The sequence below is a fragment of the Rhipicephalus sanguineus genome, chromosome 2 (genome assembly GCF_013339695.2).
Source record: "Rhipicephalus sanguineus isolate Rsan-2018 chromosome 2, BIME_Rsan_1.4, whole genome shotgun sequence".
NCBI classification, from domain to species: Eukaryota; Metazoa; Arthropoda; class Arachnida; order Ixodida; family Ixodidae; genus Rhipicephalus; species Rhipicephalus sanguineus.
Window position 1 is genome coordinate 146,915,061 of NC_051177.1, and position 12,767 is coordinate 146,927,827.

General features: G+C 45.8%; 1 protein-coding gene across 2 annotated transcripts in view; it reads right to left on the minus strand.

Annotated features, from left to right (window-relative positions):
• LOC119383774 (uncharacterized) overlaps positions 1 to 12,767 on the minus strand; it is a 73,282-nt gene that overhangs the window by 18,399 nt on the left and 42,116 nt on the right. For both annotated transcript variants that reach the window (XM_049412673.1, XM_037652073.2), the window contains exon 8: positions 10,012 to 10,098. In XM_049412673.1, the coding sequence (XP_049268630.1) occupies positions 10,012 to 10,098 (87 nt within the window). The remainder of the gene's footprint in view (positions 1 to 10,011; positions 10,099 to 12,767) is intronic.

The window sequence follows — 12,767 nt, forward strand, 5'->3', positions numbered from 1 at the left end:
AATTCTAAAGAAAACTTCTGAGGATAAGAAGGACTTTTGGCTTGGTATTCTGGCTTACAGCGCAAGTCCCCTGGAGGACGGTCGGTCCCCCGGAGAGCTGCTTCAAGAACGCTGCCTGCGGACCCCACCGCCTGACTTTAGGGAACAGCGAACAGTGGAGGTGAAGAAGCACAAGCAGACAAGCATCTATCATCCATCTCTCTCACCTCTTCAAAAGGATGATGTGGTGCGCATAAAGAAGCGTTCATGGCCACGAAAAGGCACAGTGATAGCACCAGCAGGGCCGAGGCCCTATTTTGTCAAGATGGGAGACAATAGGATGGTACGGCGAAACCGCCAACTTTTGCTGAAGACGAAAGAGTATCTGCACCACGAACCATCAGAAGATGAAATGAGCGACAACTCTGACGAGGAGACACACATCAGCGTACGAGGCACCGCCATCAGCAAACATGGTACCGTCATCAGCGAACGTGGCACCACAAACGACAGCATTGCGGCAACCTTCACCAATCTTAATATCGCAGCGGCAAGTTAGGCCACCCGAACGTTTAGGCTACACAAGAAACTTTCAACAGATCAGCAAGTGACTGTGAAGTGTTTCTTAAAGCAAACTATTTGTTGACGAGAGGGACGTATCATATCTGCTTTAGTAAGCCCTTATCTCTCATTTGGAGCACAAACGTGCCAATGTTTAATTTTGTACTATCTTGCTTCCCTTTCTTTTCAGACTAACCTTCTCCCTCAGTGTGGCTTTAAATACAATGCAATAAAGTGATTAGGGGGTTCTTTTCCTCAGCACGAACTTGCGTCCTTCACTCGGTCAGTCACCATGACTGGTACACATATAAGCGTAGGTTCATTGAGAAGCTCCTGCTGAACTTGGAAATCATCAAACATGAAACCAAGATCGATGTGTACATGTCGATCGAGATGGTTGCAGCATCGTGGAGAGCAACCAGGCATTCAATCGTTGTGAATTGTTTCCGGCATGCTGGCTTCCACACTTCTACTTCTGAGGCTGCATCGGGCTCCACAAGCCCCCAACACGAGGAGGGAGGAAGAGGCATCACCCAGTTGTTGGGAAGAGCTTCGTCAGCGTGATGAGGTGGCCATAGATGAGATCTTCGACGACTTCGTGAACACTGATGCAGACGCAGACAGTGACACAAGAGAAGTTCTCGAAGATGAGGAGATAGTGCAGCTTGTTTCTGGTGCACGAGGGGAGTCTGAAGATGCGAATGATCCGGATACTGTCGAAGCTTCTGTGCTCACACCAAGTCAGGTGATAGGCACACGCACACACACACACATATACCTATACAGAACATGACAGCGCCGGCGACAGTGATGGCAAAAACCCGCCAAAATTGTCTATATAATTGCTATCACAATAAAAGAGCGCTGACACTACGCTCTTTTTCTACTCCATCCTTTTTAAGTGCGGAGCACTTTAGGGGGCCGGCTTTTCGTCCATCCATGCATCTCATGTGGTGTGATCACGCTCGTAGTAAAACGCTCAATACAGGCCATAAAAAGGCTAGCAATGCTCAAAACCAGGTTAACATGCAGTGATGTTACGAGGACTTCTGATTTGGAGCAACTTTTGGAGAAGCAAAACTTTCATTTTGGAGCAATTTGGAGCAGCAAATATTTCCATTTTTGAGCACTTTTGAGCGGATAATTTTGCATCTGGGAGCACTACGGAGATGCTATTTCCCATCCTGGAGTACACCGGAGAAGCAAGTTGCATTTACATTCAAGCCCTGAATAATTATTATGGGGCTCTTATGAAGAGCTAGAAGTATTTCGATTCATTCCAAACCTCATGGGGAAAATCATCTCCAGAGCACTCCATATTTCACTCTATAATACAAAAATATGGGTGTCGTGCAGTTGAGTGTTCCGGAATAATCTCTTCAGTGATTATTTTCGAAAATATCCAATACACAGAATACTGGATCAATAATATTAACAATCTAAAAACATATATGTGGTTATCAGCAGACGTGGTAGACAAATGCCGTGACGTAAAACAGTGCCTCAAAGCTAAATAGTTACAATGTCCCTAATGCATTCCCCTAAGACTAATACCTCAGTATCTGTGTAATTGGCTCACGAATCGACTGCCGTAAAAACTTTTCCAATCTATGAAGTACGAGAGGAGTTAGAGGGATTTGTTGCAGGCTGCAGGCCAACTGCAAAGAAATTTTGCACACCTCAAAAAGCAGATTTGCAGGCAGTCTTGCAGTAGATAACGCTACCTGCCAGATGTCACTTTCGAAATGCAAATGGTTACCCAAGAAAAAAAACTTACAAACAACACTATTTTTCCATAATTTAAACTTTTTTAGCGCGCACAAAAGACAAGGACAGCTCGTGTGTCTCTTGCTTGTCCTTGTCTTTTGTGCGCACTAAAAAAGTTTAAATTATGCATCCATACCAACTTGCCCAGTTATCTGTCTTACTGAACGCTATTTCTGATACTGAAACTAGAAAAAAAACTACGCCATTAGAGCTGAAAGGAAGGCACCAGCGATCACGCCCTTAGATTCAAAGTTCAAAGGTGCTCCTCGCGCGACACTCCACCCCCCCTCGCGTCTTTTAAGGCTCGTTAAAGATGGGCAGTGCGTTTCCTGTCTGCTTCACACAGGCCTCCCAAGCGGGGTGATGTTATCGCATGCACCCTCCGAGCGACGGAAATGAGATGGCTCGTTTGAACTCTGCTTCGGCCGCGTTCGTCGCCCTCGCTCACGTCCTTTTACCTGCGGTAGAACATACAATGCGCAGGGGGATCTTATCAATTTGGACTTCATACCGGAAGGACATGACGGCAACGGCGACGGCAAAAACCCGTCGAGACTGTCCATATAATTGCTATCGCAATAAAAGAGAACAATAAAGAGAAACAAGGCACGCCACCCAGCTCCTCACTTCCCTTCAGGCTTGGCACCACTATTGTAAAGCTGCCTTAATTTTTTTAGTTCGAGTGCAGTGAACCTTTCCTTCTGTCTGGGCGAGGGTTGAACATGTTTGGCAGCCAGGCGGCCCTTTAAATTCTGGGGCAGTGCTGAGTAAAGCACTGCACGGGCCGTGAATCACAGCTCAAGCCTGGGCCAGGCCCGGGACTTGTTCAAATTTACCTACCCGAGCCCGGCCCGACGACTCAAAGCGAGACCCGGGCCCGGCCCGAACCTGAGAAAAAATTTTGCCTACCCGGCTCAGCCCGGCCAGACCACGGATTGGGCCCGACAGGGGCCCGAGCCAGTAATCTAGGTGGCGTTGCCCGAAGATAGAATCAACCGCAAGAGCATTTTAAGTGACAAATATCTACGCATGCTTGGCGCATGCTTTGCTAGCAAATATACGAGGGCTATTCAAAAAGTAAGGGCCGTTTGCTAATATTTAAATATTTACACATTAGAATAAAGATTTAATTGTGCAGCGCCATCTGTTACTTCTTCACGCAGGTACTGAAGTTACTGTTCTGACTCAGAAGTCGTCTGCTTATCGGGGAATGTAAATGACAATGTCTGCGAAAATCGTTGCTCGCACCTGTTGTGAAGTGCGAGCTGTAGTTCATTTTTTGCTTGCACAAGGATCATCAGCTTCTCAAATTTATGTGGAATTGTGCCTAGTTTATGCACATCAAGTTATAAGTCAAGAAAATGTCATAAAATCGTGTCGAGACTTCACAAATGGCCGCACAAATGTGCACAACTAAGAGCGGAGTGGAAAGGCCAGAATCCAGACCAATGAAACTGTTCAACAAGTGGACCGGGCATTGCGATTAGATCGACGACTGACAGTTAGTTGTCTGTCGGATGAATTTGACATGTCAGCCGCACTACAATTTGCACAACTGTAACTGAAAAGCCCAGATATCACAGTATGTGCAAAGTGGGTACCAAAGATGCTTACCAACCAACTCAAACAACAAAGAATTCCCAGGAGGCGAACTTCTATGCAGAGGGACTAAAGAAACTGGTGCACTGGGACGAAAAGTGCTTAGAATTTAACAGTGATTATGTAAAAAAGTGAACTAGTCGAACTAAACCAGCCAATAAAAACTTTTACTAACGTATATTTATTTTCTGGGGACCAAACGGCCCTTACTTTTTGAATAACCCTCATACTTTAACCTACGGTACTTTCTTGTAAAAAGGGGCTGGCTCACCGTGGAAACACTTGAGCGGGCATACTGGGTACGATGAATGTTTGTTCGGCAGTGGTACACAGTACCTAATTTTCTAGGAATACAATCGAGATCATCAAGAGCGTTTTGTAGCAGATATTGAGGAAGAAAAGTGATTTGCAGCATGAGTCCGGGTTCGATAAGGAGCGCAATAAAAACACAGGGGACAGAGAACAGAACGCTCTCTTCATATTGAAATTTAAATGGACACGAAAGTGAAACAATGAATCTGCTTAGATTGATAAACTGTACTCTGAGAAATCCAATGTTGTTAGTTTCACCAACACAGATGCATTAATAAAGGAGAAAATCAAGGTCAAGGTTTCATTTTTAAATTTCGCGCCAAAATGTCCACACGTGACAACACGGACTTCAACACGGATTTTTCGTATTTTGGCAACTTTGGCTTGTCGAAATTTCCTGAAGCTTAATATGTTAAGCCTATGGCCTCCCCTTGGAAGACAAGGCGCTTCATTTTTACTGATTAGGAACTGTGCAGGACCTAGCATACACGGTCAAAATCTATGATGCCTTTGATGCGTGAATTCCGAAGTGGCGTCACCAGCCGTAATTTCTTTTTGCGCGTTTTTGCGCTTCCCATGCGTCTTCTCGCGGCAGGTGTGGTTATTTTGGAATTGTGAAAGAGTAATTTACTAATAATACGACAAAAATTGTTTTTCCCTTTAGTGCCCCTTTAAAGCATGCTGTAACGACAAAACCAACCGTGCACCCTTCCGGATATGTAGCACCTATATATACATATATCACGACCTCCTCTATAAACTTACGACCTGCTCACCGGCGCCATCCCTACGGAGGCGTGTGGAGCTAAAAATTGGCGTGTAGGGACCGGAGGTACCGCCAGGTGCCGCCACAACTTTCCCCCATAGCAGACGACGCACAACCGTTGTGGTGCACTCGTGTGTGCGCGTTCCTCTCATTGTTTTTCTAGTCTCTAACGCGTGGATCGAGCAATCCACTGATTTAACATCTCGAAGCAACATTCTGGCTGTGAGACGCACCGTGGTGGATGGCTCCGGGAAGTTCGTTACCGGATTTCAACCTCTGCGCGAGCGCTTTTGCGTCCCCAACTAAGTGCAGGCAAACGAAAGCAAAATGCGACACATAACCCAGAGAACGTAGGCCTTATTTCCTCACTTTATTTTGTGCAGCGGCGCCTTAAACCGCTGTCTAGCAGCCGCAAAAATAATTCGTTCGTGGGCGATACGGTGCGATCTTGTAACAAGTTGAAACCGAAGTTTCTACGACGCAAATGAAGACGACATGCGGTACGAACGATGCATGTGATGACCCGTGTAAGTTTTCGTGACCTGCCCGTCGCCCTTCAAGTATATCGTTGTCATACTGTGCACGGATGACGACAGAAGGGCGCAGTTGTACTATCGTCTGGGTGCTTTGGGTCTAGCGAACGCGTCTAATGATGGAAGCGTGCGACAAAACCGGCGGATTATCATAACGTTGTTAAAGCAATTTCTCGCACATACAAATATTATCAAACACAGTTTATTGCAGTTATGGCCTCTGTTCGAGCGTCGCTGGCATTGCTGCGGCAATGCGACCACGCTTTTACTGCTGGAGCATTCACACAGCGTTACGAGACAACAGCTCTTGCGTGCTCTATTTCCATCATAGGCATAACGATGTATAGAAACGCGAGTTTCATTTATAATCTAGAGCATGCTTTTTAAATGGCTAAATCACTTTGCACTGTCCCTGTTATATTCCACGAACTTTTAGCATATACCCACATGGTATTTCCCACCAATAATGTACTATTCCTGATGCTGCCTGAGGCTTCAGCTGCCAATTGTTTCCTTCACATCATCATAGGCGTGCGCAGAGGGAGGGCAGGGAGGCAGAACTAAAATTCAGCCCTGCTCAAAGCAAAATACTGCCAGAGGATCCAGTAAACACTGCTTTTGGGACCAGACAAAATCTCCCAGATATCCAACAACTTTCAAATATCTCAATGCAGGGGCGAAATATCCGATGTCACTATCATGACCCGACTATTCTGTGTCCACTGCAGGGTAAAGACCTCTCGCAATGATCTCTTGCCCCGTCTTGCACACGCCAATTCGGTTTTATCCCTGAATTATCAATTTTTGAATTTCATCAAGCCACCTAACTCGGCTGTTTACCTCGGCTGCGCTAGCCATCCTTCGATATCCACTCCGTCGCTCTCGCTACACGTTGGTTATAGGTCCTGTGCACTACGTTGCCTGGCCAGCTCTACGTTTTTTCTATTAAAGATAGATGTGACAAGCGATAGCCTTCGAGTGACACAACATCAAGCGAACGCACGCACGCACCAAGCAGAACAGCAGCTTGGCGGCTGCAGCGATGGGGGTAAGTTGTGGCGCCAAGGCGTGCTGTGGCACTTTGGAGAACTAAAAAAAAGCAAACAAGCAAAAGCAAATCTGGCGACACGGGGAGCGGCGGCATGAGCAGGTCGGAAGTTTATAGAGGAGGTCGTGAAATATATATATCTTCATCATAGTAGCACCTTGCCACATCAAGAGAAATAGAGAAAAAAGTGAAATTTATTACATTTGTTGTAAATGCACTAACCTAGATAAAAATTACAATGAACCGCGCGCACCACGTGCACTTTGGAAATACATATAAGAAGCCGAATGAAAAAAAAAAAAGCAACTATTTGTCATAGCATTCTTTTCATATATCCCACCACTGCTATTACATACAGTCTATAAGTTTTTGTGGCATATTTGATCGTTTATTTGTTTGCATGTTATTGTACAAAAAATCTAATTATAAAGATATTCCGCTATATGTACACCATGCGCCGTTGCATCACATCTCCTGCCGCGCTAAAGTTTCTTGCACTGCTTGCACTGGCCATCGGGGTGCACATCCGCGTTGAGAAATGTGAAGGTGTTGGCAGTCGTAGTTCTTGACTTCCACTACTGGAGCAAATTTGGGATGTCTTTTAGGACCTCTGCAGAATGAAAATAGCTGCCCAGCCGATTCCTTCATTTCTCTTGTTCCCGAACGATGTGCCAATCTTGAATATAATCTGTAAATGCCTCTGAGGGCTTCTCCTCGCACTTTTCAGCAGTGTTTGTTATGCACAGCTTGCACAGGGCTCTTTTTTTTCCATATTATAATGGTGCATGTTTCCCTAACGATGTTGCACCGGTAGAAGGTGGCCTATGCTGGTAAGACTACACTGGTAAGACTGGCAATAGGTGGACGAAGTGATTGCGATCTATTTTCAGGGTTCATTCCAGTTTGGTAATAAAGGTGCGAATAAGCTTCTCGACGCTCACTCATTGGATGCATATGATTCAAGGTAAGGGGACAAAGGGGACATACCCCCGACATGGAATTTGTGATTCTTATTTCAAGCCAGATATTTCATCAAGCTAATATGCTTTGCCTTTAAACATGAATATACATGTTTAATGGACTTATGCTATTCCCGCACATTCCAACGCTGTTGTGGCTCATGTAACACTCGCATTACAGGCGACGACCGAGAATTCGGACTCCACGGGGAACGTAAATAAGTCCGAATTATCGAATGTCCGAAAAAACGAATGCGTCAGAAAAAAAAATGCTCTTACTGACACTTGAGGGTCCCGGTGGCTGAAAAAAGTTGTCAATGCGTTGCTACCCGCACTTCCGCTTACGTGCGACGAAGTCCGCCTGTATCTTCGCCAGTGTGATGTGATCACTGTACGATGACGAGCTGGTTTCGTTCGTGAAGGCAACGCGTCTGTGCGGCGCACTTAGGGGTCGCACAGAGAGGCAGCATGAATGGCGGCGCAGCGCGTTTCGGTTCTCCCGTATTAAATGCGTGCACTACGCATGCAACTGCACCAGGCCACATGCACTATCGAGCAGTTGACTGAAGATGCTGATCGTAAGGCTTGTCAGCGATTGAGCCGTACTGGCGCGTTTGCCACCTGCCGCCATCACGCCTCCGTGCATTTCCACTGCTTATACGTAAAGACATCGGCGCACGGCGCCGTGATAGCGGCCCCTTTGAATTTCCGGTCCGCTTCACCCCATAACACTTCGGCATCGCGACAAAGCCAACTTTCGGACTCTGCTACTGTCGCAAACGGGTCGATTAGCGAAAGCGCTGGTTCGAACCTACGAGATGATAGACGTGGCAGAAGCGGGGGCTTCAATTATTGCCTTTCGGACCTGCAATTTGGGCAGAAAGTCCGAAAAATCGGACGCCGAAACGTTTTAGCGTCCGAAATTTCAGACGTTCTTGACCACTGACGTCTATGGGGCTGGTGACGGTACCGTGAAAGCGTCTGAATTTTCGAGCATGTCCGGAAAATCGGGCGTCCGAAAAATCAGCAGTTGACTGTATCTGCCGCGTTTCGTTGTCGTCGGCGCGGCATTCGGCGCTGGCTGTGAGGGCACCATACGTTCTTTACGTTCTTGTACGTTCTTGAGCTACACAGGCATGACAGGTCTAAAGCCTTTATTTTCGTGAGGCACCGCCTGCAGCCACCATGTGTTGATATATAACTGTGAAACAAAACTCCATATTGCAGAATTAGCACCCAGATTTTAGTCATTTTGGACATAGGTATCGATATATTGGTGGAAACTTGCCGCCAAATACCCTTCAGAAATGCCCCATATATGAAATCTTAAAAAGGTCTTAAAAAATCTTTAAAAATAGCAACGTTAGCTGAAATCTGGTAGAACCTATTCTTCAACCCCACCCCACCCCTCCACTCCTACCTTCGTCACTGTCCTGGCCCTTGCAGAAGTAAATTCTCGTGAATGCGGCCCATTAGCAGACGCGAGTTTGAGACCCCTGATATAGCGGAACAAGACGAACACTCAGATGTTCAATGTGGGCTGTGCAAAGAACAGCCCACATTGCACAAAGCAGGCTGGGCATGTCCATCTCGCGTCACATGACCTCTGGGAGCCTAGACGGAGCCGCGGAAAAAGAATGTTTTTATAAGGATTTTATGCAACGAGACTCCGCACAGTCTTTTCGTTTTAGTGGAGGGCTGGAACTTGCAAGAACGTTTCCCCACTTTTGGGTTTCCGTGATCGCACTTGCGATGATAAGTTATAGGCATAAATTTATTATATTACATTTATTACTACGATTACAGAATAATATTTGAGATATAAAATAATAACGAATGCAAATAAAGCCAGGAGTAGCGAGATGTTAACTATATAGGGGCCTGGTCTATTTTCTTTTAGCTCGCCCGTTTCGGATAAATCAAGTAGCCCCACATGCATGAAGCAAAAGAAGATCAGTACGTGTCGCTCATAAACCTTCTCCAAAAAGCTTGCCCCCACATAAACAAAAAAGAACAGTTTTATCCAGATAAAATGTGAAACGTATATGTACGCGCAACACATGAGGAACCCACTTGAAGGGACACTAAAGAAAAAAACAATTCTTCTATTATCAGTCAATTATTAGTCGAGTATTATCAAAATTGCATAATGACCCCGCTCACTGCGACAAGAGTCTTGGTAAGTGAGAAAACACGCAAAAAGAAAATGTGGGTGCCGACCTCACCCTGAAAATCGTGGAACAAACACCGTGACGCCATAGATTCTGACGGTGTCTACTGGGATCCACGTAGTTCCTAATCGGTAAAAATCAAGTACATTGACATCTCAGAGGGCCAAGCTTCACTGTATCTAGTTGTCCGAAGCATTGCAATCAACATGAACACCTCTTCACCTTTTGAGGGAAACTGGCAAAACTTGTCTGTAGAAGACTGTGTGCACAGTTTAAGGACCCTCCAGTCTCTGCTAACAAGAATGACAACACTCACCTGGTTGACCCATGTGTCGTCCTGCAGGCAACGCTCAAGGATGATATGCGACTCGGTTACATTCTGCTCCTGTTTCAAGCGCTCGATCTGCACAAACATAGCGTACCTACACTCAGTACAGTAAACACTCAGTAAATGGAAATTGCTTAAACAGAATGGCTGCTTAAGTGGAACTGCCTTTCATATGGTTGGTCTTGTATTTGAAATCCAAATCCGTATGCATCTATCAGCAAATGGAGCTCCTGTTAAAGGGATACTGAACAAATGCATGAAAAAATGACAAATGCATTGAATTTCCACTCAGAAGTCGCGAATGTGCTGATAAAAAGTTTATTTCACATCATTTTAAAAGATGGCTGTGTTCTCAGAGGATTGTGAGCACGCGGCGGCTGCACACCAAGCACACACGGAGCTGCACACCGGAAGCAGGGTGCGCACTTTCCCGTCTTGCTACATCCATTTCTCCATCTCTCCTCTACATCCCACTCCCCTTTCCACCAAGGAACTGAGATGTGCTATACCCAGGAGTACTGTTCGCTGCCGGTGCATTGGTACTGGTTCTAGGAACCATAGTGGGAGCGGAACGAGTTGAGAGACGCGGGTGATGGCTGGCATGGTTGGCACAACCATTTTCAGTGGGTTTGTTTGTGACAAACATGACAGTTTGTGACAAACGCATTAAATCCATTATTTTCCGCTAGTTTCTGCCCGAAAACAAGGTTGTGTCAACCAATTTCAGCACCCAAGCTTTCAATTGGGCTGAAAATCTTGGCAGTAAACGTCTTGTTTAGTAAACCTTTAAATGGAACACATTTTCCCGGTCCCTTCAGGTTCCCTTTAAGGGCAGAGGTGGGGATCAGAGGTGAAATTATTTTTTGTAGTAGAGCAATGAAATCTGGCATGCTTATTGGGATGATGATATAGGATGTTTTACGGCACAAGGGCCATTTTATGGCCAAAGAGTGCCAGGTCATGGGACAAAACGATGTGAACAATGATTATGGTAAATGGCTGTATAAGGGCCTTAAAATTCCATGCACTAAAGGCGGATAAAACATATATGACTTAATAGGACTTTTTGGGCCTAGTTGGTGCATACTGACAAAAATTACTTGGCGCTTGTCCCTTGTGTGCCTTCCTTGTGTGCCATGTTTTTCATTGCGCTAAGTAATTTTTGTCAAAACATATTTGTATTAAAATCATGAGTAATGTGAAATGTGCGTACAGAGCCTGCATGTCTCAAAATATTTGAGGAAACTGAGAGGTGAATCATATTTAAAGGGACTGACAGCAAATTTTTAGGGCACCTATTTTCTTTAGCGCAACAAAAAGCTAATTGGTCAGAGTGTCTACTCATGGATAGTAACGTGGAAAACGCCGTGAAACATTTTTAATCAGAATTTTTCTATCTGCGTCGAATATGAAGTCTTAAACACACTTGACCACACATGCTGCAAACAGTGAGCGCGAGAGCGGTTTGTGTTCGAGCTCGGCGGTTTAGTGCGCATGTGTGCACTCTACGCCCATGCGCCGAGGCTCGACATGGGCCACTGGCGGCTGCGAAGGCAGTGCCGCTTCTCACCGTGCAACTCCTTTTACCTTGTAGGCAGCACAGAACAGAGTGAGGATAGATAATGATATACATACTCTAACTTTGAGGGCCAATTATGGCGTGCATGACAGCATCAGACTACGTGACTACGTACAGCAAAGTGACTGACTTCATAATCCTGCTTCAAAGCTCTTCCGCTAGGCTGCGTGACATACCGATTTTTGTTACTTTTAAGCACGATTTAAAAACATAAATTCTACTCACAACGCCAAAAGGATGCTAGAATCTGTCACTATATTTCAAGGTCTTTTCATTTCTACCATGATCTAATCACACGTTCCGCCCAGTTGTGGGTCCCTTTAAAAACATGTTCACTGCCTATGAACATTGCAGGATGGAGTGGGAGGTGTTGGCAGTATGACAGAAAATGCTTTTCTCTGATGGCACCAAGATGGGTGCATTGAAGGAGGATGTGGAGTACAGTGAGTGGCGTGCTGCATTTCTCACACATGGGTGGGTCATCACCGGACAAAATGTGTGCGTGTGTACTGTGTGTGTCCTATTCTGATTCTACAAAGTGTGACTTCTGTATAGCGTGACTAACACTGGTGACCAGCCGCCTAGATGCGGCTTGATGACGAACAATTTATTTTAACACGAAAAGTGTTTTATGCCGGGGTCCACCACGGCTCCACTGACGCATTTCCATTCCGGTTATGACGTTGTAAAATATAAAGACTAACATATGGCAAAGAAAAAAATTAGAAGAAAAAGTTCCGTCACCGGGAGTCGAACTTACGACCCCTCGATCCCCAGCGCGCAGCGCGAAACGACTCCGCCACAGACGGCACGTTCTTCGACATGCTAACGGCGTGCTATTTATGTACACCAATTGCCGGTGGCTGTACTCAGAGATCGCGGTACATCAGCGTGTTTTCGTTATCACTAGCGAGATGGCGCGAAGGGCTCGAACGGCGTGCGTCGCCCCACGTGTTGACATGACCGTGCGCCTCTACAGGGCGTGGTCGCTCCTGCGCGCGCGCTTATCTTGTACGTCTTGCGCTGTCACTGCAAGTTTGCGCTGAAGTTAGAGAGAGCACGAAGGTCACTTCGCTTACTCCAGCGGTCGCTTTTGCGAAAGAAGCGCGCTGCTCACAAACAAATAAGTTACAACTGTGACAGTTCGCGCTCATCCTGTGTATAC